The following is a 23,804-nucleotide window of genomic DNA, read 5'->3' as shown; positions in this document are numbered from 1 at the left end:
GATCTCATTTTGGGCAAAAATAGCAGAGCACCGGGGAATGTCCAACCCAATGTCCATCCGTTTGCAATCATCCTCTCCTGCCAGCTCCTGCAAGAGGCATTCCTTCTGACAAGGATACTCTTCAGGAACAGGAACAGGGCTGCGGCCTGCAAGGATGGATGCTGGGTGGTGTTGAGACTCGAGTCTCGAAGAAAAACCGCCGAATTTTTTAGCGTCAGTATCCAGGAACAGGAAAAGGGGAATCGACGAGTCTCTCAGTCATTATTCTTGATGTCTTAAAATCTTCAATTGAGAAGTAAATGCACGGAGAGTGAATACAAATCCTGCATGTTCTCCGATCCCCCCACCGTCTCTTGAACAACGGCTCCACCAGAAAATCAACTTAGCCCAAAGTTGGCATGCTCAAAAGACTTCCGGCGAGAGGAAGGGGAGCGCCCGAACCTCGACAACGGAATCCTTGTTTGTCAGTTGATTACCACGAGAACCCTCTGAACTCGTCGCGTATTCAGATTGAAACCCTCGTAACAAATCTTGTAGCTACCGATTTCGCGGTGTGCGACCAAAATTTATATTCAGAAGACCGTTTAATTGTTGCTTGTGCACCCCCCGACCGAAATCACTCAGGCTTACACCATGCTTGGATGAACAAGCCTTCGAACATTGAATAATATTCTATCACACAGGCCCAGACCGAAAACTCTCGCTCAAAAAAATCGGAGAGAGGGATCAAGTCATCGAGAATTCGAGGGTTTGTTGACAATGCTTGCCGGCTGCCTAGCAACGGGTGCCAATCACGTGATCGACCCAGGCAGAGCTTCCCAACGGCTGACAACCAGCCTCCCGGATTTTGTTTATAGAGATTCGACGACCTATACACAACAACACCATTGCGGCGCACGCACGCCCGCCACTCAGGGGAAGCTACGACGGATGTATTGGGACGCGTCAGGCCGCCTTCCCTACGAATTACCATAATGACCTTCCCGAATTCTCTCTCCACCGCCCATGCGACTGCTCTCCATCAACAGCCATCCCGACGACTGTCCCGCGCCTCCATCTCGCGCTCCGGGTCCAGGCACTCCTCCCCTGAAATCCAGGGCTCCATCGGTTCTCGAAGCAGCGCTGCATTGGTTACCAGGCAATACTCCGCCGGCGACAGCTCCGATGATGAAGTGCCGGAGCCGAAATTCAGCGCGTCCGTTAAGGCGCTTCTCGACGAGGATGACGTGAACCACTCTCCTCGCCTGCGGAATAGAAATCTGGATGAATACAACCGGGAGGTCCGAGCAGGTTCTGCTGCGTCAAGCCGTGAAAGACGATCTCGAACCACTTCTCCACTCGATCAATCTAACGGAAGCCCTGCCCCGCGCGTGGTGCGCATAGGGTCTGCTCTTGGAAGCGGTTCGAGAACGAGAAGAGAGGGGTCTCTTCTCTCAAACGGTGAAAGCGCCGAAGCCGAAGCCGAAGCCGAAGTAAAGAATTCCTCGAATGATTTTATCACACCAGCGCCGAGGACGCGGAGTGTGCGCATCAATGCATCCCGCAGTCATACGCGGTCTCCTACATCTATATCGCCATCTCAAAAACGACCCACCAGCCGAAGCCCCCTCGGCCAGCAAGGAAGTGCTGATCGCTCCGAGGACGAGAGAAAATCGAGAGACGACGATGCCCCGCGTGTTGGCACGTCCTCTGTAATTCGCTCTCGCAATCCAGAAGACATTGGCATCCAAAGCTCGCTACGCGTCAAGAGAGTCGGTAGACTAACGGGTACTTTCCTCAACGGGCCCGCAAGGCGTGGTGTGCTACGCCGCCAGAGCGAAGAAAATGAATCACCCAGCTATCTCTCAGACGCTGCCAAAGAAAATGAGCTAGATGCCGCCGACAATGCTGAATATCGGTATAAAAGCAGCACAAAACCCTCATCACCTAAAGTATCATGGGCAGACCCTATCCCGCCAGAGAAGGGCTCAGGTTACCGGCTTGCTTCATTTGGTGAAGGCCCATTTTCCAGATCCTCTTCTCCCAAATCTTATGCGTCACACTCCAAGTCAACACCAGGCTCATCTTCGGACGCGTCCTCCAAACCTTCAAGCTCCAATGAGCCTATTTTCAAAGTACCTCCTCCCCCGACTTTACCCTCAGCCCGTGATCAGGAAAACGAACCTCCACCAACATTTAAGCGTGTCAAGCCACAGGGATTTAACTTGCTCGACAAGCCCGAAAAGCTCTCGGTCATCTATGGAGAGGACAAGAAAGACTCGCAAATTCCGTCAGAGAGTTCTCCCAGAAAGATTCTCTCTACTCGAAGTAACAACACGCCTCATAGGCCAGCACCGCCACCTCCAAGGATGTCCGTTTTGGAGACTGCCACAGCGACGGGAGGGGCAGCTACAGCATCCCAGTCTCGCAAGAAACGGAGTCAGGTCTCAATCAACCACAAGCCATTCACACGTTTGGATTGCATTGGTCGGGGGGGTAGCTCTCGTGTTTATCGGGTCATGGCTGAAAACTACAAGATTTTTGCTTTGAAGCGAGTGAATCTCGAAGACGTCGATCCAACGACCTTGGCTGGTTACAAAGGGGAGATTGATCTTCTGAAAAAGCTAGAGAATATTGATCGTGTGGTGCGCTTATTTGACTGGGAACTAAACTCAGACAAGCACACCCTTAGCGTGCTCATGGAAATCGGAGAGTCAGACCTAGAGAAGGTGTTGACCTATCGATTGAATTCGGAAGACGCTATCTTCGACATCAATTTCACCCGATACTACTGGAAGGAGATGCTGGAGTGCGTCCAGGCAGTTCACGAACACAATATTGTGCACTCAGACCTGAAACCTGCAAATTTTCTCCTCGTTCAGGGTCGGCTGAAGCTGATTGATTTCGGAATTGCGAACGCCATCCAAGACAATACTGTCAACGTACATCGTGAGCAGCAAGTTGGAACACCAAACTACATGTCTCCAGAAGCATTGGTTGATTCAAATGCTTCTCTTGGACTTCCTGCGAGTGTTGGAAAGATGATGAAACTCGGGAAACCGAGCGACGTTTGGAGTCTGGGCTGTATATTGTACAAGATGGTGTACGGCCAGCCTCCATTCGCTAAAATTCCGAAGTACTACGAACGTATCATGGCAATCCCCAATCCCAAGGTGAAGATCGATTTCCCAGCCTTTGGGGTGGGTGGTGTCCAAGTTCCTCCTGGACTAATTCGAACGTTGAAGCAATGTCTTCAGCGAGATCAGACATTACGACCAACCGTCAGCGATCTCCTGGGCCAACGAGACCCTTTCCTATACCCGGACGCCCAGCTTGAAGGCGCAGTACCTATCACCCAAGACGTCCTCGGCAGGATCTTGCTCAACGTTGTCAACCACTGTCGAGTACGTGGTGTGCCAAACGACGAAGAACTAGCCGCCTGGCCCGCTGGCTTCTTCGCAAAAATCAAGGCAGCCTTAGAAGAAAACCCCTAATCACTCCGCTAGACCGGACTCGACCCAGCTATTTCCTTTGTTTCGGTTGTCGATCGAACATATCATGACTTGTCACGACTCACTTGACTTGACCTGACTTGGTTTTTTCCCCTTTGTACCATACATTGTCCGGTTCCGGTTTGTTTTGGATTCCTTATATCTTCTTATTTTGGGTACAGGCCCGGTGTTTGTGGTGTTGCTTTCTGGTATTGCATCAGCTTGGAGTGCTGTGAGCAAGGAGTTTGAGTTGATATTGGACTATACTTAATGATTCTCTTTCCTTGTTCTTCGATGTATATATTTACTCTTGGAGAAATGATAGATAGGCCCTTTTGTCGCCCGACAGCCTGTTTAGCATCATTGGATATGCGTCACTGTCTCTGGGGACGTATGGCCTTGAATAGAGTGGGAAATTGATGAAGAGGGTTCTTCACTGGGTGTGATGCAACTAGACGTGTCCGCGCGGGAGGACGTTTCCAATCCTCAGCAATCGACGATACTCTGGCTTCCAAGACAAATGAAATCTTTAGATGCAATTCCAACCGCAATATAAAATACAATACATAGCACAGATTGTGCAAAATGTTCTATCTGTACATAGCAGCAAGCCTCAACCGCAGAAATCCACGGCAGATTCAAAAAGGAGCAGGTTTTATCATCCCCGAAACCAAATCACGCCTTCTCGTCCTCAACAACAACGACCTCACCCTGGCTCTTCAACTCCTCCACAGTCTTAACCTTAACATCCATCACCCGCAGCAACGTATACCGATGCTTACTCGTCACCCTCTGCACATGCCTCCTCCTTCTCTTCGTCTTCTCCTTCACCCTCAACGGCTCCGAATCAACACCCATAACCCGAACCCGACACTCGAACAGCCGCTCATCGATATACGGCGACCCCTTGAGCGTGAAGTCGCGAGAACCAAGCACAGACGCGCGGTTGAAGCGGAGCACGTCGCCCGGCGCCACGTTCGGCATGCGGAAGGGGAGGCGCAGCTCGTCGCCTTCTGTGAGGAGATAGGGGCGGTCGTGGAGGTGCGCGCTGATGTAGTGTGGTTTTTGGCTTGTTAGGTAGGGGAGCGTGGTGAGGAGGGATTGCGAGACTCTGAGGGGATTTGTGAAGGTTGGTGGGATTGGCTGCTTGGATGGGGGCAGGTCGGTGCGGAAGGTTGTTGTGCTTGGTGTTTGGCGTGTTGGGTGAGTGTCTGGTGTAGAGGATTCCGTTCGCCGGTTCGCGCTCAATGGCTCTTCGGCTTGTGTGGTTGGTGCTGTCGTTGTAGCTTGGTGTAGGCAGGCCCGAAAAGTGGTTGTGCGCGTGAGGGATGGGCGCGCGGCCTGCTCGAGGGGGAGGGCAAAGGCCCTTGCCAGTGCAGAGCGGGAGAACATATTCAATTATTCAGGGAGCCCGTCCGCTTTTCGCTTCGCTGCCGCTTGAGCTCTGGATCAGTTTGGCGGTTCGAGCTGCAAGGCCGCTGAGCGAGAAAATCGGCGGATGGAGATAACAAGTCACGTGACTTTTTATCACTCCAGACTTTTTTTGAGACTGTCCCTTCAAGGAAAGCCACCACCCTCATCGCCCATTACCGTTGCCGTATATTCCGTCACGATGGTACGTTATATTCCGTAATATGGCCATTTAATAGAGCTTAGCTAACTAAATTCCGAAAACAGCCTCAGAACGAGTTCGTCCGGCCACCCCTGCCATTTCATCCCACCAATCTAACAGTTTCGTTCAAATAGGTATATCGAGCGCTGGACGAAACAGCACGGTAAACGTCTAGACCACGATGAGCGTGTCCGCAAGCGCGAGGCCCGTGAAGCGCACAAGCAGTCCAAAGACGCACAGAATCTCCGCGGTCTGAGGGCCAAGCTGTACCAGCAGAAGCGCCATGCAGAGAAGATCCAGATGAGGAAGCGCATCAAGGCGCAGGAGGAGAAGAACGTCAAGTCCTCTGCGCCCGACGAGCCCTCCAAGACACCTCTCCCGCAGTATTTGCTCGACCGTTCGCAGGCTACGAATGCCAAAGCCTTGTCCAGTGCTATTAAAGATAAGCGGGCGGAGAAGGCGGCGAAGTTCGCTGTTCCCCTGCCGAAGGTTAAGGGGATCAGTGAGGAGGAGATGTTCAAGGTTGTCAATACCGGAAAGAAGACGCATAAGAAGTCGTGGAAGCGTATGATCACGAAGCCAACATTCGTTGGGAACGACTTTACTCGGAGACCCGTGAAATATGAACGATTTATTCGGTGGGTCTTCGTCGTCCTATCTTTCAGAATGGATATCGTTAACTATTCCTCTAGTCCTATGGGTCTGCGATACAAGAAGGCCAATGTCACACAGTACGTTATTATTACCACCAGAGGAAAAGAGGTCTTATTAACATGTTACTCTTCAGTCCCGAGATGGCAGTCACTGTGCAGCTACCGATTCTCTCCGTCAAGAAGAACCCGCAGAACCCTCTCTACACTCAGCTTGGTGTGCTCACCAAGGGAACAATAATCGAAGTCAACGTATCAGAACTGGGTATCGTCACGGCGGGAGGAAAGGTTGCGTGGGGTAAATACGCCCAGGTCACGAACACCCCCGAGAATGACGGCTGCGTCAATGCGTACGTCCTTGCATCTCCCTTACCTCTTGGAATAAAACTAACCACCTTCGCAGTGTTCTTCTCGTTTAGATAATCTTGACGCCAAAGAAAGGCATTTAACGACAATAGTCTCACGCTACCACTTGATACCATTTCATGTCCTAGAGTTTTACTGTCTATACTGGGTGGCGTTTGAGGCGTGCAATGTTGCGAGTCATAGATTTCGAAAAGTATTCCGAATGCCATCTCTTTGCCTATCGGGCATGTCCAGTCTTTACCGACGGCCTTAGATTCACTGAGGACACTTCTGCAGGTTTTGCGGATTCGAATACATGCTGTATGGAAATTCATCTATGCAGAAAGTAGCTCCACGTGGCGGACTACACACTCTCTTTGTAGTCAAGTCAGCAATCATAGATTCTTCGTGCGGCCTTTAATCCTTGCACAAGTCTGGAAATTAGGTTTCTGATGATAAAGTGAAATCCAACAGAGTACGCCGCCTCTGGTGTCTAGTACCAGGTATGCCTCTCCTAATTATATCAAGACATTCAAGATCAAAGTGCCCTCGGCTCTAACTTGGTCGCAGCCAACTAATTAGTCTTGACAGGGAGAAGGGAGGGAATGGTGGCCTTCAAAGTAAATCGTTTCCACTACTTGTGAACTCCTGTTATGATAATTCTCTTTCGACTCAGGCCAGCGTAAGGTCCAGTTCGGTGTCCAGTTCAGTTCGACGCTGTCGTGGAGAGAATTAAAAACTCAAGAACGTTCATGTCAAGCTTATATTTGCGGAAGCGTATTACCTCGCATCTGTCTGGTGTTGGAAGGCCCTGATGTGGCGTGTCGCTGGGTCTATACTACTCAGGACAAATATGCCCACCCCCCAATGAATGTGGTTCGATTCCATATAGTCCGCATCGCCTCCAGTCCTCGAATCACGATCAGTTTATAGAATCCAATGCATGGCACATGTGGTGACTAATCACGCTCCCGAATAAGTTAAAAAGCTGTTTCCTCTAAAATCCTTGGTTTGGATCGACGTCATACATCTTCATGTCAGTGTGACGTCGATGGAGGTGCACTCAACCACAAGCAGTATATAAATGGAGGCAATGGATTTCGGAATTGAGAATTTTTATTGCATGATATACCAAATCATAACCAAGAGCTGCTTTTACTCCTTAAACGCGAATAACCTCATTTTCATTACCTGAAGACAGTGACAATGTCCTTCCTCACACGTCTCTCTACCGCCGCTCGCACGGCCGTTCCTCTTAACGCGGCCGCTACTACGCCTTCTCTCGCGGTCGCAGGCCAGAGGTTCGTTTCTTCAACGGCTGCGAAGGAGTCTGGACCTGTTGATGCTACGAAGAGTACCTTGAAGAAGGCGGATAGGGTTGTTTCCCATGCTGCTGTGAAGGGGATTGAAACTGGCGGTATGCTCTCCCCTGCTTTACTGATGTTGCTTTGAATGTTCGAGGGCGGATAGCTAACATGATGACGCTCAGAGGCTGCAGCAAGCAAGATCAAGCAGACCGTTACCGGCACAAGTGGCAAGGCAAAGCAGAAAACTGGAGAAATGAAGGGTGAGGCTGCCGAGATGGCGAGTAAGGGAAAGGGAAAGGCACAAGAAGCTGCGGGTGAAGCCAAGGGGAAGGCTAAGGAATTTGCGAGATAAAGCCATGAATATCGTTCTTTCAAACCCCACTGAAGTCCTACTCGGGTACGTTGTACAGTATTCTATTGTGAATGATATGATGTGATCACATGTTTTTCAATTGCGCATGCCTAGTCAGGTTGAGTGAGCATGAGAACGTAGTCGCGGGAGCTCAATCCAAATTGAAGCATGTCCTTATCTCGCAACTCGACGTATCGTCCCGCGGGGGCCAGATCCCCGTTAACTTTTGAGCCGTTGGCACTTTCCAGGTCAATTATGTACGGTTTCACCTTTCCTATACGGTCTCCGAACTCGTTCCTCCTCTCGACAAACCGAAATTGGATGGCCGCATGCTGCTTCGAGCAACTCGGGTGGTCAAGCGGGAAATCCACAACTAGTCTCTCGCGCCCAATAAGCCAACAACTTCGCTCGTTCAGTTCCACCATCTCGAGTAAATCCTTGCCCTTAAACACGTAGAGACGCCATGATTCCTTCGCCGGCGGTTTGCGCGCTTCCGGAGGCTCATGGTATTTCAGGACTACGGTGCCTCCATTTACATTCACCGTGTTGCTTTCTGCTGCTAAGCGGCCTGTATTCCCGAAGTTGGGCTTTTCCTTGTCGGGCGGGGGTGCGTCGCTGTCACCGCGTGAGACCTCTGTCTTGTATGCGTCTTGCTGGGAAGGAAGGGGTGCTTTCGAGCGTGCTGGCGATCGCCTACCAGGTGACAGAGACCGAGCCCGCGAATAGCTCCTATGTCTCCGCGAGGACCTCTCCTTGTGGCTTTGTGAATGGCGCTCGTGATGTCTTCGGTGCGAACGTTCTTCTGGAGAACGATGTCGGCGTCTTCTTCGTTCCTCGTCTGGATCTTCTGCTCGTTCTGGATGGCGGCGTTCGTATTCTTTTCGATGGTTGGTTCGACTGGAGGGACTGCGCGACGAGCGCCTTCGGGGACTCTCTCTTCGAGAGCTCCGATGATGCCTGTGGGAGCTCTGGTCGTCATCGTCGTAGCGGTGTCGGCGGCGATCCCGGCTGGGGCTTCGAGAGCCAGACAACCTGCGCGACCGTTTGCGACTCGTATGATCTTCTTCCCTGGGTGTCGGCATATCCAATTAACTGAAACTGAAGCGCCGCTGGTGCTTGAAGTGGAAGACGCAAAGATGAAGCTTGAGGCCGCACACGTGATGCGTTTGTGGATGGTTGGATCCAAAGGGAAAGGATCAACGAAGAAAATACGTCATAGTTTTCTGGGACTCATCGTTCTTCTCTCCTCAAAACATCTTCCACACTTCGCACAGATGCTCCTGCTCCCCCCAATCACCATGACAGAGGTCCATTTCCACCACTGCCTGCGAATCGGGCTCATTCATAACCGTGACTCCTGCGAATCAGTTTGAGAAGCAGGCTGTTTTTGAAGGTCACGCCTGCCTCTCCCTGCGCCGAGTCAAAGAATATCACGAGTTTGTGATATATCCTCAAGCATCTGTATAAATCCAGTTGATTCCCACTGTTCTTGATGCTAAAACGATTAAGTGGTTATTCTGTTCTCTTCCTTCCTGTAGCGGATTGACCTCATGCAGGCGGCCCAGACAGTGCCTTGTGCATCGACCATCTCTACTAGACTGAGTACACTGACCACTTTCAATTCATGGTGTCTTTCTATTTCTCCGTTTAGCTGCCTGAAATTAGGAATAATTTAACAACTTGATCCTTTTATTTCAAGACCTTGTCTTACTGTCTTACCGAGGTCACCTGACCAAAGATCTCACTCGCCTCCCACCTCGGTAGCTCAGCTGCAGCGAAAACTATCCTCATCTCAATGCATTCGAAGCACATTCGGGGGGATATACTTTTCTCCTCCCCTGAAAACATGCGGAATGCTCAGGAAACCCAAAATTATTTGCTATAATGGGTTGCTACTGCTAAGCCAACCTTACCCCTCCGCCCCAGTCTCACGCCGCACTTTTTCCCGGCCATACGCCACAGCTCATGGTGATTGCTCGGAGAAAGACCTCTCCTGGCCATCCAGCTCCTCCTTCACTCCCTACGATGTAATCGGCCAAGCCAGAGGAGCTCCTTACTCGAAGCACCGTTTCTACGAGCTAGTCAAGATATATCACCCCGACCGTCCCTGCAATGGCCATCCACTATGCAAAGACATATCTCCGGAAGTGAGACTTCAGCGGTACCGTATAGTCATTACTGCTCATGAAATTCTCTCGGACCCTACAAGGCGGGCGGCTTACGATCAGACCGGGATGGGATGGAGTTTCAACCCTGCCACCAGTTCTCGCGCCCGCACGGGACCTTACCCAGACCCGGTCTATGCGAATGCGACCTGGGAGGACTGGGAACGATGGTATAACCGGGACCAGCCGAAACAGCAGACTATCGTCGACCATGGGACTTTTGTGGCGTTTGTTGTACTTCTGTTCTTTCTCGGAGGTGCCCTTCAGGCGTCTTGGCTTACCCATGTCAATACGGGCTACGAGGACAGACTTAGGGAGCTCAATGAGCAATCCACGCGGTTTTTGAATGAGCGGCGGAAGAATACTGTGAGCCAGATGGCGTCTTCGGATGCGAAGGTGCAGCATTTTCTTGTTCGAAGGGATCCTTCGGGATACGGGTTGAAGGGGGAAGAGGAGCACGTTTATCAAAAGGCTCTGAATCCCAGGAATACACCATTGGCTTCTGGCGAAGCTGAGCTTGAGAAGGATACTCATCCGGAGGAGGATGAATCTGATCATACCACTTCGAGCTGATGGTGCGGCATCATTGTCAAGCTTGCCTCACGGGTATGACTATTTGTATAGCATAGACATGCGGCGTCAGTTAGGATGAGAGCCGGCTCTCAACCCCAATCGGCTGATACCGGCGCCTCGAAATCACAATAACATATTGTTCTTTTAGTTGCAAACACTTATCTTCTCGTGCCGGACACGACGGACTTGACGATTCAGGAGATTGATAAGTTATATGAGGATATAAAGTGCCAGCATATTGGGGCAGAGTAGGTAGCTCCTTAAGGCACTTCAATGCCCTTATTGGGCCAGGCGCTAGTCAAGCTCGATTCTATCGAATCTGAGAATTTATTTCTCATTCCCACCTCATCTGATCCAAGAGAGGCAGCTGGCCGGCACTTCCAACACACGCGAGGGCGAGCGAAGGAAGGTATCCCGACATACCGAGGCCCCGCAACTTTAGTCCATCCCATCCTCCAAGCCTGTTCTCTTCTCCCTAGCTTAATTGACGCCGGTCAGTTCATTCGCTTTCTTCGTCCTTCGCTCAGGAGTCAGGACTCATTCATTTAGGGTCTTTGGGCCCATCGTCCGTTTCCCCCCTGTTTGCTTCCTATTCTTTGGCTCTGCTGCAACATCAGCACTCAGCACATCCCCCCTCGGCGTCGGCATGAGCGCCCTCGGCAGCCCTGCGGCCCTGCTGAAGGCACTTATTGTTCGAATACCGCTCATTCTAAAAACAGTCCTCCTCCACGGTATCGGCCAGTCCTCTGGCGCAGGGAAGCAGGATCTCCGGACCGAATTGACAGTCGCCATTCTCCGCTCTTTTATGAACCATCGAGTCCCCATTGGCAAGCAGCAGAAGGGAACGAGACGTGACCCCGGCATTAAGGGCCCACTGTGGGTTTCTAAGGTGAAAATTCCAGAGCCGGAGATTGATGTGCATGATGCGGTTATCAAGGCGATTGAGGAATTGAAGGTTGGCGGCGAGACCTATGATATTCCCGGGATTGGGCCAGTCGAGGCCGAATGGACGGGGTATCGAAGGGGTGTTAACAAGGATACCCCGGAGCCTGAGATGTCGGAGGACCAGAAGTATGAGCAATTGAAGAAGGAGTCCAATGCGGACATGGTGGTTCTCTATTTCCATGGAGGTGCATACTAGTATGTTCGCATTCTTTTCATGTCGAATGCTCAAAGCGATGCGCAGATGCTAACTTATCTCCTTCTCCAACAGCCTCATGGACCCCTGCACCCACCGCGCAGCAACATCCCAGCTCTCTAAACGCACAGGATCCCCTGTGCTCTCAGTCCGCTATCGCCTCGCACCTCAAAACCCCTTCCCAGCCGCTCTGGTCGACGCCCTCGTCTCGTACCTCTACCTCATCTCCCCGCCGCCTGGATCCCTTCACGCCCCAGTTCCTCACAACAAGATAATCTTAGCCGGTGACTCCGCTGGCGGCAATCTCGCCATTGTCCTCCTTCAGACGATCCTCACGCTCCACCGCACCTCCCACACCCTCCGCTTCCACGGAGTCACCGTCCCCATACTCCCACCAGGAGGGGTGGCCGTCAGCTCCCCATGGGTTGACATCTCGCGCTCCATGCCCTCGATCTTCTATAACTCAGTATATGACTACCTCCCTCCCCCCTCCCAAACTCTTGAGTCCACAGGCGCAGGTTCAGAGCTGTTCCTCCCCCCGCCAGTCCCGGACGACGAATTCTGGCCCGCCTCCCCGCCGCGCGTGGATTACTTCGTCAACGCCGAGACGATCATCCACCCCCTTGTTTCCCCGCTCGCTGCACCCAAACGTCTCTGGAACAAGGCACCGCCAATATTCATCTCAATCGGCGAAGAAGGGCTCTCAGATGAAGGCCTCATTCTCGCGAGAAAGATGCACCAAGCCGGCGTCTCTGTTGTGGCCGAGCAGGTTGAAGGGATGCCGCATTGCTTTGGCCTTATCATGCCCGGGACACCCGCCGGAAGACGCTTCTACGACTCCATGGGCCAATTCTGCCGTGATGCCGCAGCTGGCGCCGTCAAACCAACGGGGATGCTAAACTATATCGGATATGACCCGAAATCAAGCAAGGAGGTCCCCCTAGATGAAGTCAGCCCATTGACCGACGACGACGTCGATGAGCTCCTTGAAAAGGTCGCGCAGTGGCGGATCGAGGGCGAGAAAGAGCTGAGGAGGCAATGGGCCACTAGTTCCAGAGCGAAGCTGTAATTGTTTCTGTTTATACCCCTTTCTCTCCATTTATATATATATTGTCATCTCTTTGGGGAGATTTGAGATGATGTCTCTAACGATACCATTCGCTCTTTCGAATCTGAGGTTGAGTGTATATACCTGTTTCTAATGAAGAAGACGGAATTTGTATATATAACTTCCCAAGGTCGAATGTATACTGCTCTCTAACGCAGGCCCACCATGAACCTTTCACGGCCAAGGCCGGAACAAACGGTGATGCGTGCCCATCGCACTTGCCTTAGAAATAAAGGACGTGTATCGATTTCCGCGGAAGGAGCGATGATAGATTGCGTATAACAAGGCTATGGAAAGAGCAACCGATGCCCACCCGAGGATTGCGGGTGCAGGTGCTCCATCGCGCCTGCCTGATTTAAGTTAGGTGGAGGCTGCACGTCAGATTAGATTAGATTTGGGATAAGCTTCTCGTTCCTGGCCTCCCGGAGGTTCGTGACGCGTCAATAATACGAGCTGTGCGACCGACAAACTGTGCAGGAGTCAGTCGGTTCTCTGGAGTTTGAGATGGCGATACCCTAGGTCTTTAAGGAACATTCATTTGTTATTTCATTCATTGCCCTTGCTAGAAAGGATATATATCTCTCGAAGAACGCCTCGCTTTAACCAAGCCATGCCCTGAAGTTAACTGATTGCCGCCTTAACGCCAGTATGCTAGTTGCTCGTGTCAAAAGAAGAAAGCGCAAACGAGGTTACGTGCCAAAATATGGCACTCCGTCTAGAGGAACTCATCCTCATCCATCGATATATCGTCCCATAAATCGCCATCTAGGTCTGCCCCGAGATCCAACTCTGGCACAGGCTGCGGCGTGTGCGTCTCTTGCTTCCACATCCATTGCGATAACGGCGGGATGAAACCTCCTGCGGTTGGGGTTGCCGTCGCAGCAAAGTTTTCCATCTGGTCGCCCTCGACCAAGAGCTTCCCGGTCAGATTGAGCGCGGGGCGCTCGTCATCCACGAACCCGTCCCAGAACCCCAGTACTTGGCCAAAGAATCTGGCTAAAGCGACAAGGACAGTCCACAATGGTATGAGAATATCCGACAAATGAAACCAGCGCGATATCATCGTGGGGATCACAAGTGGGAAGCGTGGGGCATCGAGATTCAGGCAGTTGCCCTCACAGCTAGGGCTGACGAAGGGATGGCAGTAGTAGTCGCACATGGTCGATTCTGACCAGTACCACAGCAACGGGATGAGTGCACACCACCCAAGAAGAGTTGGACGGGGTCTCCACCAAACGTTGCCTTTGTCCCATAAATGTGGAAGGGGAATGGACGTTTGCTTCGCGCCGCTCTGGTGGATACATGTTTCACACCCTTTCTGCAGCTGGAAGGGTTTTGAGTCTGTCGGACCAACGGGGCCTTTGGTTAGGGATGCGATGATAAGCTCAGTGTCGCGAGATACACGGTTTCCCAGCTGGTTGAGGCCGCTCTTCAAGTGAGACATTGTATCGGCCAACGATTGTAGCTTTCCCTCGATACGCTCGAAATCCTTCATATCGGATGACTGCGCCGACTCTAACTGCTCGATGACTTGCTGCTCATATGCGGTGTCATCTGCTTCCTCAGCCTTAGGGTCGTCGGTTGGCTGCTGATCCACAATCGCCTGAAGAGATTCGATTGTATCATCGCCCACATCCAAAGACTCCTTGTTGCTTCTGTGATCCTCTAGAACCGTTTCCAAGGCACTCTTCGGATGGTCAGGCAACGGCATTAACGCTGATTTCTGATCTTTCCCCGCCCCTTGCGATTTGTGGCTGGCTGGGACCAGCGAGGAACGTTTCGACTCACTTTCGGATCGATCTTCCTCTTTCACACTCTCGTTGGTCCGACTTTCTTTCAGTGGCTCTCCTGCTGGCTTCTCTCCCATTACTTTCTCTTTCGGCGGCTCAAAATTCGGTGACAACTCTTCGGTGTCCGCTATCTGCTCGTCCGCAGTACTTGCTTCCTCGACTAGCTTTTCGAGCCCCCAAGATTTACTCGGGCTTGTCCCTAAGGTTCTAATGGCATCTCTGGGCTGCGATGCGGGAGGGCGCTGGGTCACTGGTGTGTCTATCCAGGCGCCCGTCACAACGGGGGTTTTGTCGTAAATACGTCTCCCAATTGTCGTCGGCTCGGGAGTTTGGGTTGCATCTGAAGGGTTCTGGATCGGGCTTCCATTCCGCGCAAGTTTTCGAAGGAGATCCTGAGAGTCTCGCTTTGACGGGCTGCGTTTGTTGAATGTTGAACTTGGGAAGACAACAATGGGGGTGTTCGGGATATTCTGCCCCCCAGACGCATATTTCTCCTTCTGATTAGGTGAGGTCGGTGCTGAAGGGGGTGATGGGAGGCCGTAACGTAAGCTCTCAGGGCGGGTTTCACCGACCGCTTTGCGTTCCGCAGGCGGCAAACCGTTGACTTTGGGGACTGATTCGGGCTTTGACTGAGATGGTATCTCTCCAAGGTCATCCGTAATCGACCCGGTTCTGTTCTCCCGGTTTCGTTTGAGACTGTCAATCCAGCCATGGCTCTTCCTTGCCCTGCTTCCCCAGGTCGACGGCACGTTCACTGACGGCTCAGCAACATAATCTTCTTCTTTTGAGACAGTTATATTTTCCAGTTCTCTCCGCTGCAGATGATTGGATGAAGGCACTGTACCAAGCACAGACCTGTCTAGTACAGGCGAACGGCTTGTGGTAGCTCGTTTCAGCCGCTCCTCATCTCTTGTATAGTCGACGGCCCGACGGCGTGACGAATCGCTCGTAAAGCTCACATCCGAGGCGGTGGACAATCGGTGCTCCCTTCTCGAAGTCGTAGAGGGCAGTCGTCGGTTAAACTTATCGGAATTGGATCGGTAGAGAGCTTTCTCCTCGTCGGAGGCGTCAAAGTCAGTGAGACTGTTCGCGTCCTCGATCTGCTTGTAGGCCTCGTCCAGCTCGGGAGGGTTCGAATGTAAAGACATTGCGCTGGAGCTCCGCCGTTTGCGGGGTGAGACTCGCCGCGTGGATTGGGGGAGAAAGACGTCTTCGCCGTTCTCTGAGAATGGCAAGCGTGATGTGAACTCGAAGGCTCCTCGGAGGGTTCCTGTCTGGCTAAAGTTCCTCCGATGTCGCGCAGGAGATTCGCGGGGTGGACTGGGACTGAAAGACGCGTCTAGATGGAGGGGATCGTGGCGGGCTCGTCGGAAGGGGGAGTTGTGTTGCTGCTGCTGGTGTTGCTGTTGGCGACGCGCCCATGATGTTTGGCCAGGTTTGCGTTCGGGGGTGGGCATTGTGAGGGGAGCTGCGCCATTTACTCATGCGCTTGAGTGAGACGGGATCGAGAGCGCTATAAGGAGTATGGGGAGAGAATTCAGCAACTCCAAGTGGAAACGTTCAAAGGATCCATGGATGCTTCGTGGAAGAACATCCGAGGGGATCTCCATACAGTCCGAATCGGGTTAGCGCGACGCAGCCAAAAGAAGTCGCTGATGACGAACTCGAACTGCTTCGTCTGCTCTTTGTCTTCTCGTTCGCCGTCACATCTCTCCCAACTTGCTTGGAGTCAATGGCAGCCCGATAAGTCAGTTGATCTGAAACACACGGTAACTCCCTCGCTGTCACTTCCATCGCCCAAGTGCTCCCAACTGACCAACATGTGACCCCATCAGATGTACTGATCAGCAGTCCCTCACTCTGGCTTCATTCTCTGCTTCTCGGAGACATATAAAGCGGCTACCCGCCGTTCGGTCTCGTTTCTGCTCGTCTGATCTTTCGACCCAACAAACCTCTAGCTCACACTGCCACCTGCATACTCAGAATGGCTAAATCCGCCAGACGCTCCGCAAAGGGCAAAAGCCCAGCAGCTTCACCATTATCCTCCTCTGGAAGCTCGACTCCAAGCTCGCAATCAGGCCCTCTTCCGCCATTCACACTCGCGCCGAACTCGCTGGCGCCACTCCTATCCGTCCTACCCAAGGAAGAAGTATACCTCGTCCACATCGACACATCCGCGCTCGAACTAAAGAAACAAACCTTCATCATCCCCGCCATAACCAATCTCGCCATCGCCTCCCTCCTCACTTTTCGCATCTACACAGGGCGAAACCTCTACCCAGCCCTCCTAGCCTCTGTTGTCGGCCTCACAGACTCCCTGACAGTCGACACATCAACCCTCTCCTGGTCCGCGCTCGCCGCCGTCATCGCGCGCCGCACATTCCCCGTCCTTCTCGACTACTTCCTCTTCGCGACCTTCCTTCCCTGGCTGATAAATTTCTGCCGCGGCCCACTCCGATGGCGCCGCAGCATCGGATTCCGTAATCAGGAGATCATCGTCCGGCGCAGCCAACCCAGCCTCAGCCAAAACCTCGAACGCAACCGCTGGATCCGCGAAGACGAAGCAATGCGCGATAAAATCGTCGCCGCTGTGACGCCCGACCGCCTCCAGAAGACAGCATACCTCCTCGTCGACGCAGACTGGGACCTCGACTACGCCGCCATGATCAAAGCGCACTCCCTCGTCGACTCCCCCCAGAAAGGATCTACCCCCGCACCCGCACCCCTTCCGATTGACGAATTCCGCACCGCCGTCCTCGTCAACACCGACAACGACGGCTGGATCATCTGGCACGTCGGCGACGAGAACACGCCGGAGGGCCGGACCCGCTCGAAACAGCGCGACCAGATCCTCGCGTTCAAGGATAAACTATCGGACATGGGCCATGAGGATCTGTTCTTCCGATGGGTCGAGCTGATCCAGTACGAGAGCACAAGGCCTGGAGGGTTCACGGCGGAAAGGCAGCAGGCTGCGATGGTGCAGGCGAAGCAGCTATTTGAAGATGCGGGGGTTGATTTTGCGCAGTTCTGGTCGGAGGTTGGTGGGATGGAGGGGTTTGGGGAGGAAGAGGGGGAAGCGGATTGGGGGGTTGATGAGCTGGATTAAGTTCATTTCTTCGTTTCCTTATTCTCGTTTATTGACTTATTTGCTTGTTTTATGGGGTATCCGGGTGGTATGCTCATTTTCGTTGTTGGCTTAGCTGGGCGTTGGAAGAATACCGGTATAGAAGGGGGTTTCAGCTTAGGGTTCCAAGGTTATTACTCGGTAGTCTCAATTTGAGCTAGCTTATGGATTCATGCTGTACAAGAAAAGCACGCTATAAACAACGTCAAATCTATGTATGTGGCAAGAGATAAAACACAGTTTGTCGAAAAAGTTACCAAACAACCCTAAGCTAGAGAGCTATTCGGATGGGTATCATTTAGATGCGAGAGAACAAAACTCAACCAAACTCAGATGGGTGCGAAGTATCGACTGCTAAAGCGCCATTCCTTCAGTGATAGAATTTAAAAAATAAATGGTAAAGTCAGAAAGGAGCTCGGGAATTGCGAGCCAGGGTTAGATCACGGCTGGCGGTTATTGACTCTCACCCTCGAGACGATAATCGACTGACCAGAGCTTCTCCCACGGGCGATATCGAATACTCTGGCGCCGACTCGGGGTCGATGGGAGTGATGGCGTCTCGGAGTGCGCGGGTGGTGGTGAGGAAGGAGACAATGGGCGGTCTAGGCGACGCGTGTGCCCATCCTCGTGGACTCGTCCCATTCCCTGTGAATGACAGATCTGTCAGCCACAGTTTAGAGAACGCAAAGGAGTCCAGGACCGCTGGCTTCACGGACCCTGGAGTAGGTCGCGGCGAACCTCGTCGAAGATGGGGGCCGCTTCTCGCGGCTGAGAGCCGGCAGCGGGGATTGACGTGGCAGTATCTCCCTCAGACTGACGTATAAGGTCCGCTGTTGAATCAGTTGCTCGTGTAGTGGATCCTAGCGGTCCCTTTCTGTTGGATGCTGAGCTATTTCGGCGGCTGTCGAGGCTCTTTGTGAGCGTTTTGGTGACGTTTCCTCCGGCTGGGGTGCGTTTTAGTCGGATACTTCCTCGCGCGTCGACGTGTGCCGGCGCCACAGTGCTTTTCCCTAGACCTGGTGTTGCTGGAGCCCCGGGCTTTTCTTCGCTGGCGTCTAAGAGGTACCAGCGGAGACCGTCAGACAGTTCGAAAGGATTCTCGTCGTCGACGGAAGCGGCGTCGCTTGCCTCGCCAATTGATCTGCGATCGGGGTTGCCGCCGTTCATCGACTTGGAGAGATCAACAACTCGTTCTTCGATCTTGGTGATTCGAGCAAGCAGCCAGTCCCTGGTCTGGAGTTTATGGACATCTTGCTCGCGTAGGAAGTAGTGTGGTGCGCCAACATTGAAGGCGGCCCACGATCGAATGGCTTGGTTGCGAGTCGGCAAGAACAGGGCGAGATCTCCTTCCTTAAATGTCCGATACGCGATTTTTTCATGGGCCTCACCTTGCATGCGGTGGTATTTGTCTCGGTAACCCCGGGCTTCCTTCTGCCATTTCCGAGCAAGCAGTTCAATGTCTTTCACCCGTTTGACTACCGCATCTCCAAAAATGTCGACGTTGAACTGGTGTAATGACTCGACGAAAGCCTTAAACTGATCGGCTTGCTGTTCGGGGGTGTCGGCTAGCATCCAGCTCAAAAGACTCGCATCCGGCTTGACAGATACCACCCCAGACTGGCTAAGGGTATCCGCTGTAGCAGAGAGGGCATTGACCTTGGAAGATCGTTGAACAGCTATCTCCCCGTCTTGGCGAATGACAGTGAAACCCAGTTGTTCCAACATGCGTTCCAATTTTTCCACTTGGGCAAACAGTTGTCTGGAAAGCTCTTCGGATCTTGTCGTGTCGACTTCGGCCTTAGAGGTAGCTTGCCGGTCGGACTCCGACAGAGATTCAACCCGTTTCTTCCATTGTATCACTTCCTCCTCTGACCGGCGAGCGCGAGCCTCGACTTCGGCAAGTTGGTGAGACATGTTTGTTAGCCTCTGCTCCTCCTCTGCGACGTGTTCTCGAAGAGCACCGGCGCCTGACTCGCCCGCAGCAAGCTTGGACTCCAGATCAAGAAGCCTTACCCGCTCCTCATCTAATTCGGATTCTAACGAGGCCAGTTTCGACCTCTCTTGTTTGAGGTTATCATTGGCTTGCGCTAGCTCAGACTTACATCTGTCGAAGTCATTCCTTTGTTCCTCAGCTTCCGACTCCATTCTCTCAATCTGTTCGGTGAGCGTCTTATTCTCTGCTGCAGCTTGCGCAGCGTTGTCTTCTGCGGTCTTGGCGTGAATAGTCAAGCCTTCAGAAAGCACATCAATTGCCTTGAGAACATTAGAAGCTTCGTTTGGAACGGAGCCGCCGGGCGAGAGACTCATAAATGTAGCCTGCAGAGCCTGGTAAATCTCTTGATCCTTGCGCCTGTGTTCTGCTTCAAGTTCCTCCACACGTGTACGGAAGCGTTCTCCTGCCTCCTTATGCGACTGCATCTGCTCAAGTAGGTCGCTCGCTTTCCGCATCTCCTCATCTGCACGCACATGGGCGTCTTGCAACTCCAGGTCCAGCTGGTGCATGCGCTCGTCGGCTTCCTGCTTCTCGTGATCGCGGCTGTCGATGACCCTATCCAACTCCTCTTCGAGCTCCTCGACACGGATTTTGAACCGCTTCACCTCGCCCTCCAGATACATTCGCTCATCATCGAACTCGCGCTGCCGAGCCTCGAGATTTCCAATGAGATCATTCTTCGTGGATTGAGCTTCCTGCATCTTATCGGTATTGGATTGTCGCTCTGCGTGTGCTTCACGCTGGAGCCGTTGGACGGCCTCTCGTTCAGTTGCAAGCTCAGCCTCTAGGTGGACAATCCGGTTCATGAGGTTCTTTTCCTCCGATGTTTGGTTCGACGACATTCGCCTTGACGAGACCGAAGACCTCCTTGACAAGGGATCGGGATGCGGGGATGCTGGCGAACTGGGGAAGTCAATGGAAAAGTTCCCACTCGAAGGACGACCCAGATGACTATGCCGATGAAGAAGATCTTCCAATTTGCGGATCCTACTCTCTGAACCCTTCAATTTCTCCTCAAGTTTTAGCTTTTCATCCCTCAAACTTCGTACCATCTCGTCGCTATGGAGCAAGAGCGAACTGCGACTCAAATCATACAGGCTGCCTTGTTTGAATGCTTTGGCCCTGCGGCGTTGTACTCGGGTAGGAGCGTCAAGCTCTTTGAAAACCTGCGTCAATTCTTGTATAGCATTGGACATACCGGGCTTCGTTTTCAACTCTTCGATGTATGTCTCGATTTCCTTCCTACTTACTGTGGGCCATTCGAACTCATGCCCCCGGAGATTGACCTCGATCCCTGGCGTGGTAGTATCGGTGGTTGAAATGAATTCACCCATATTCTTCATCCACTTTTTCCTTCGCCGCTGTTCTTCATCCTGGAAGACAGACATTTCTTCCGCCAGAGTCAACGAATCGCTCTTCATCTTTTCGTTGAATTCCCGCCGTCTCACAGATTCTACCAGAACAGAACCATAGAGCAATGGCATGTGGAAAACCGTATATAATAGATCGAAAGCATCGCTTTCGAAGTTGAGATTGGCAATTTGATTTTGCACGTCGGCTAGGCGAGATTCGATTGAGGATATTGATTTCGTGTGGATAAGGGCCGCCTTTGCTGCACTGTTATATCGTGTGGCGGCCTCTCTCAAGCCTTCTCGGATTTCGACGCCAATTTCAACTAGCGATGGTAGAAGGTCCTGGGTGTGGTTGAGAGCAAGTCTAGATATATTGGCCAGGGTCTTTTGATTATTGGGCAAAGCCAGGACATGTTCGTAGTCGGATTGTATCTTCCTAGATATGGTTTCCACCTCTTGTATGAGGCCTTCCACGCCATCAGAGCCTGAGGGCGGAACATTGTCGAGCAGTCGCTGCGTGTCAGCAGTAATATCCCTGACTACTCTTTCGATGTCCTCGAACTGTCGAGTAAACCGCATGGAAGCCGCGGAAGCCTCCAACGCAGCCTTGTGTACTTCTCCAGAGTCAACATAGTCGAGCAGTGTCCCTGTTGACCTATCCGTGTCCTTTTTCGGGGTGGATGGCCGGCCTAGGAACGAGAAATCCTTCCGTGCCGGGATGGTCTCCAGGGCGGTAAGGGCACGCCGCCAGCTTTCCAGTGCCGACTGTTGCTCCTTCGTCAGGTCCTTCACCCATTCCTGCGCTTCCCGAAACCGATTCTCCAAGCTGACCACGTGAGTCTTCAGGTTCTCGAGAGCGACGCCGGCGGCTCGGTTGACAATTTCTGTTCGCTCATTCTGCTCATGGATACCCCTTTCAGCCGAGTTACAGCGTTCCGCCAGTTTGAAGGCCCATGTTTTCCTCGCTAGGTACAGGCTTCTCCAGGCTTGGAGATCGTTTTGGTCGGAAAGGGTGTCCGGGGGATTGTCGAGCTCCAGAGGTTGGGGCGAAGGAAGCTTGGGGAGTTCAACGTTGTCTTGTTCGCTCACGTATCGCCGGTCATACACGAATATCTCACTCTGTTCGAAAGGTAATCAGCTCCCGGATGTCGCGGAGAGCGAGTGGTCGGCGCAACATACCTCAGTGGCAAGTGTTTGGATCTTGACATTCTTCCCGCGAGAAGTCATCAAGATCTGCCTTTGCGGCGGGATCGATGCATTCTGAGTAATCCATGACCGAAGGGTGTCAGTCCTAACGGCGTGGGATTTCAACATTAGCTAATGTGTTCCTCCCGGATAGCCAACCAGGCGGCAGGCACATGTGCGCAGGGCGGAGAACATACGTAGAGAACGACCCTGTGTCGGCCAGTAAATGCTCACCGGTGTGAGCGATATAGATGTGCAGAGACATCCCCCTCACCAACCGAGCCAAGCAGCTCAGAAGTCGTCTGGTGAGGAACGTAGGATGGGGGGAGAATGAGAAGAGAGCATTGCGTGCTTCCAGAAGAAGCCGGGAGGAGCTTCCCCAAAGTCTAGGCTGGATTTGGGCATGACGCGGGCGGAAACACACGCCGGGATCCGCACCGCCCGCAGTTTCTATGGGTACCTTACTTTGGAGCGCTATCACACGATGCTTCTTCTGACCTGCCACGAGGCCTTGCTCGATGTCATCGTCTCAGGCCCGTAGCCTGCCTCGCCTTAGTTCCAGTGAGGTCACCCTCCTGGATTTGGCAGCTGACGATCCCCGAGACGCGGTAACTTTCTCAGACAAGGAAGCATTGATCCTTCGGTTGTACCATCAAATCCAGGAACAAGAGTTGGAAAAGGCCATTCTTGAACAAGGTAGGCGTGACTCTCTTACGTGTTTAATGGCTCCACGTGCTGATAGATACTCTTAGAACTCGACCCAGTGTCTTCAGACGATGCTGAAGAGCTCGCCGCTGCAGAACGCGAGCTGCTCGATGCAAGAGCTACATATACTGTCCGGAAAAAGGCGGTCGGCACTGTACTTATAACGGATCCTATCCTGAAAGCGGTTCACTTGAAAGGAGCATCTCCCGCGGAGCAGTGAGGATTGCGATTTGCGTTCTAATCGATGGGCTTCATCGCTAACTGAGAGCAGTGCCCTTGCTCCTCTTGTCAATCGCCGCGATGTGCTGTCTTTGGTGCAAGAGAACTTAGGGGAAGCGCACAACGCAACCCAGAAACGGCTTTCAACTCTTGAAGTTGAGAACTTGCAGCTCCACCAGAAGAACCAAGGGTTAGTGCGTGAACTCCTCGAGCTTACGAAAGACGACGATTCGTGGAGAGAGGAGCTCGATGACTCCGAGCTGAAGCAGCAGCTGGCCGAACTCGAAGCAGACTACAAGAAGAGCAAGGCGCGATGGGAGCTCGTGAAGAGCGTTGCAAGTGCGATCGTTGTGGGCAGCGGGGTGAACTGGGCGGAGGAGGAGGATCTCACGGCTCTTGTGCTCGATGAGTCGAGTGATTGAGGGGCTCAAGGTTCGCTGAGCAAATTCATCGACCTTCTAGAATACCTTTTGTTGGAATATCTGCATTGCTTACGGAGGCGTTGGTTACGGCGGAATACCCCTGGGTAATGACATGGCACAAGAACTCTTCTCTTGGCGTGGTCAGCTCTGGTTGTCTAAATTAGGGTAGCATTTGGCGTCTTTTCCTTCAACCGGAAACAGACTGCCCATCGTGATGACCCGCAGTTCTTTCTGTCTGAGCGTTCGGTGGTGAAGCCTAGAGACCCACGTGACATCACGGGTCTGGACAAGCTT

General features: G+C 52.6%; 11 protein-coding genes across 11 annotated transcripts; 7 read left to right on the top strand and 4 right to left on the bottom strand.

The window, feature by feature from the left end:
- Positions 1–855: 855 nt before the first annotated feature.
- On the top strand, positions 856–3,936 carry BJX67DRAFT_114671 (serine/threonine/tyrosine protein kinase MPS1). The gene has a single exon (XM_071024364.1). It carries the CDS (start codon positions 975–977, stop codon positions 3,471–3,473), a length of 2,499 nt encoding a protein of 832 aa, XP_070886090.1. The 5' UTR covers positions 856–974; the 3' UTR covers positions 3,474–3,936.
- A 1-nt stretch (position 3,937) lies between these two features.
- Positions 3,938–4,929, bottom strand: BJX67DRAFT_114672 (mitochondrial 54S ribosomal protein bL21m). Its single transcript, XM_071024365.1, has one exon. The coding sequence runs from the start codon at positions 4,860–4,862 to the stop codon at positions 4,146–4,148; it is 717 nt and encodes a 238-aa protein (XP_070886089.1). The 5' UTR covers positions 4,863–4,929; the 3' UTR covers positions 3,938–4,145.
- Positions 4,930–4,968: 39 nt separating this feature from the next.
- BJX67DRAFT_381424 (rRNA-processing protein NSA2) lies at positions 4,969–6,151 on the top strand (the record flags this gene model as incomplete). Its single annotated transcript, XM_071033016.1, has 6 exons — positions 4,969–5,085; positions 5,148–5,158; positions 5,217–5,720; positions 5,775–5,813; positions 5,870–6,082; positions 6,136–6,151. The coding sequence occupies 6 exons, from the start codon at positions 4,969–4,971 to the stop codon at positions 6,149–6,151; spliced, it is 900 nt and encodes a 299-aa protein (XP_070886088.1).
- Positions 6,152–7,098: 947 nt separating this feature from the next.
- On the top strand, positions 7,099–7,826 carry BJX67DRAFT_353981 (uncharacterized protein). Its single transcript, XM_071029171.1, has 2 exons — positions 7,099–7,494; positions 7,567–7,826. Exons 1-2 carry the CDS (start codon positions 7,284–7,286, stop codon positions 7,734–7,736), a joined length of 381 nt encoding a protein of 126 aa, XP_070886087.1. The 5' UTR covers positions 7,099–7,283; the 3' UTR covers positions 7,737–7,826.
- BJX67DRAFT_353980 (putative FHA domain protein SNIP1) lies at positions 7,827–8,895 on the bottom strand. Its single transcript, XM_071029170.1, has one exon. The coding sequence runs from the start codon at positions 8,816–8,818 to the stop codon at positions 7,847–7,849; it is 972 nt and encodes a 323-aa protein (XP_070886086.1). The 5' UTR covers positions 8,819–8,895; the 3' UTR covers positions 7,827–7,846.
- Positions 8,896–9,204: 309 nt separating this feature from the next.
- Positions 9,205–10,671, top strand: BJX67DRAFT_114624 (J domain-containing protein). The gene has a single exon (XM_071024363.1). It carries the CDS (start codon positions 9,590–9,592, stop codon positions 10,472–10,474), a length of 885 nt encoding a protein of 294 aa, XP_070886085.1. The 5' UTR covers positions 9,205–9,589; the 3' UTR covers positions 10,475–10,671.
- Positions 10,672–10,725: 54 nt separating this feature from the next.
- On the top strand, positions 10,726–12,910 carry BJX67DRAFT_114619 (alpha/beta hydrolase). The gene is made up of 2 exons (XM_071024362.1): positions 10,726–11,614; positions 11,688–12,910. The coding sequence occupies exons 1-2, from the start codon at positions 11,121–11,123 to the stop codon at positions 12,679–12,681; spliced, it is 1,488 nt and encodes a 495-aa protein (XP_070886084.1). The 5' UTR covers positions 10,726–11,120; the 3' UTR covers positions 12,682–12,910.
- A 271-nt stretch (positions 12,911–13,181) lies between these two features.
- BJX67DRAFT_353974 (uncharacterized protein) lies at positions 13,182–16,198 on the bottom strand. Its single transcript, XM_071029169.1, has one exon. The coding sequence runs from the start codon at positions 15,965–15,967 to the stop codon at positions 13,436–13,438; it is 2,532 nt and encodes an 843-aa protein (XP_070886083.1). The 5' UTR covers positions 15,968–16,198; the 3' UTR covers positions 13,182–13,435.
- A 32-nt stretch (positions 16,199–16,230) lies between these two features.
- BJX67DRAFT_114598 (uncharacterized protein) lies at positions 16,231–17,979 on the top strand. Its single transcript, XM_071024361.1, has one exon. The coding sequence runs from the start codon at positions 16,495–16,497 to the stop codon at positions 17,614–17,616; it is 1,122 nt and encodes a 373-aa protein (XP_070886082.1). The 5' UTR covers positions 16,231–16,494; the 3' UTR covers positions 17,617–17,979.
- On the bottom strand, positions 17,562–22,500 carry atg11 (autophagy protein ATG11). Its single transcript, XM_071029168.1, has 4 exons — positions 22,362–22,500; positions 22,159–22,270; positions 18,373–22,098; positions 17,562–18,279 (listed from the first exon to the last, which is right to left on the bottom strand). The coding sequence occupies exons 1-4, from the start codon at positions 22,427–22,429 to the stop codon at positions 18,088–18,090; spliced, it is 4,098 nt and encodes a 1,365-aa protein (XP_070886081.1). The 5' UTR covers positions 22,430–22,500; the 3' UTR covers positions 17,562–18,087.
- Positions 22,501–22,610: 110 nt separating this feature from the next.
- BJX67DRAFT_114281 (centromere protein H) lies at positions 22,611–23,705 on the top strand. The gene is made up of 3 exons (XM_071024357.1): positions 22,611–22,860; positions 22,917–23,085; positions 23,141–23,705. Exons 1-3 carry the CDS (start codon positions 22,683–22,685, stop codon positions 23,508–23,510), a joined length of 717 nt encoding a protein of 238 aa, XP_070886080.1. The 5' UTR covers positions 22,611–22,682; the 3' UTR covers positions 23,511–23,705.
- Positions 23,706–23,804: the final 99 nt, after the last annotated feature.

The sequence above is a fragment of the Aspergillus lucknowensis genome (assembly GCF_044049455.1).
Source record: "Aspergillus lucknowensis strain CBS 449.75 chromosome Unknown BJX67scaffold_21, whole genome shotgun sequence".
Lineage (NCBI taxonomy): Eukaryota > Fungi > Ascomycota > Eurotiomycetes > Eurotiales > Aspergillaceae > Aspergillus > Aspergillus lucknowensis.
The sequence above is the reverse complement of the archived record's forward strand: the minus strand, read 5'-3'. Positions and strand labels throughout refer to the sequence as shown.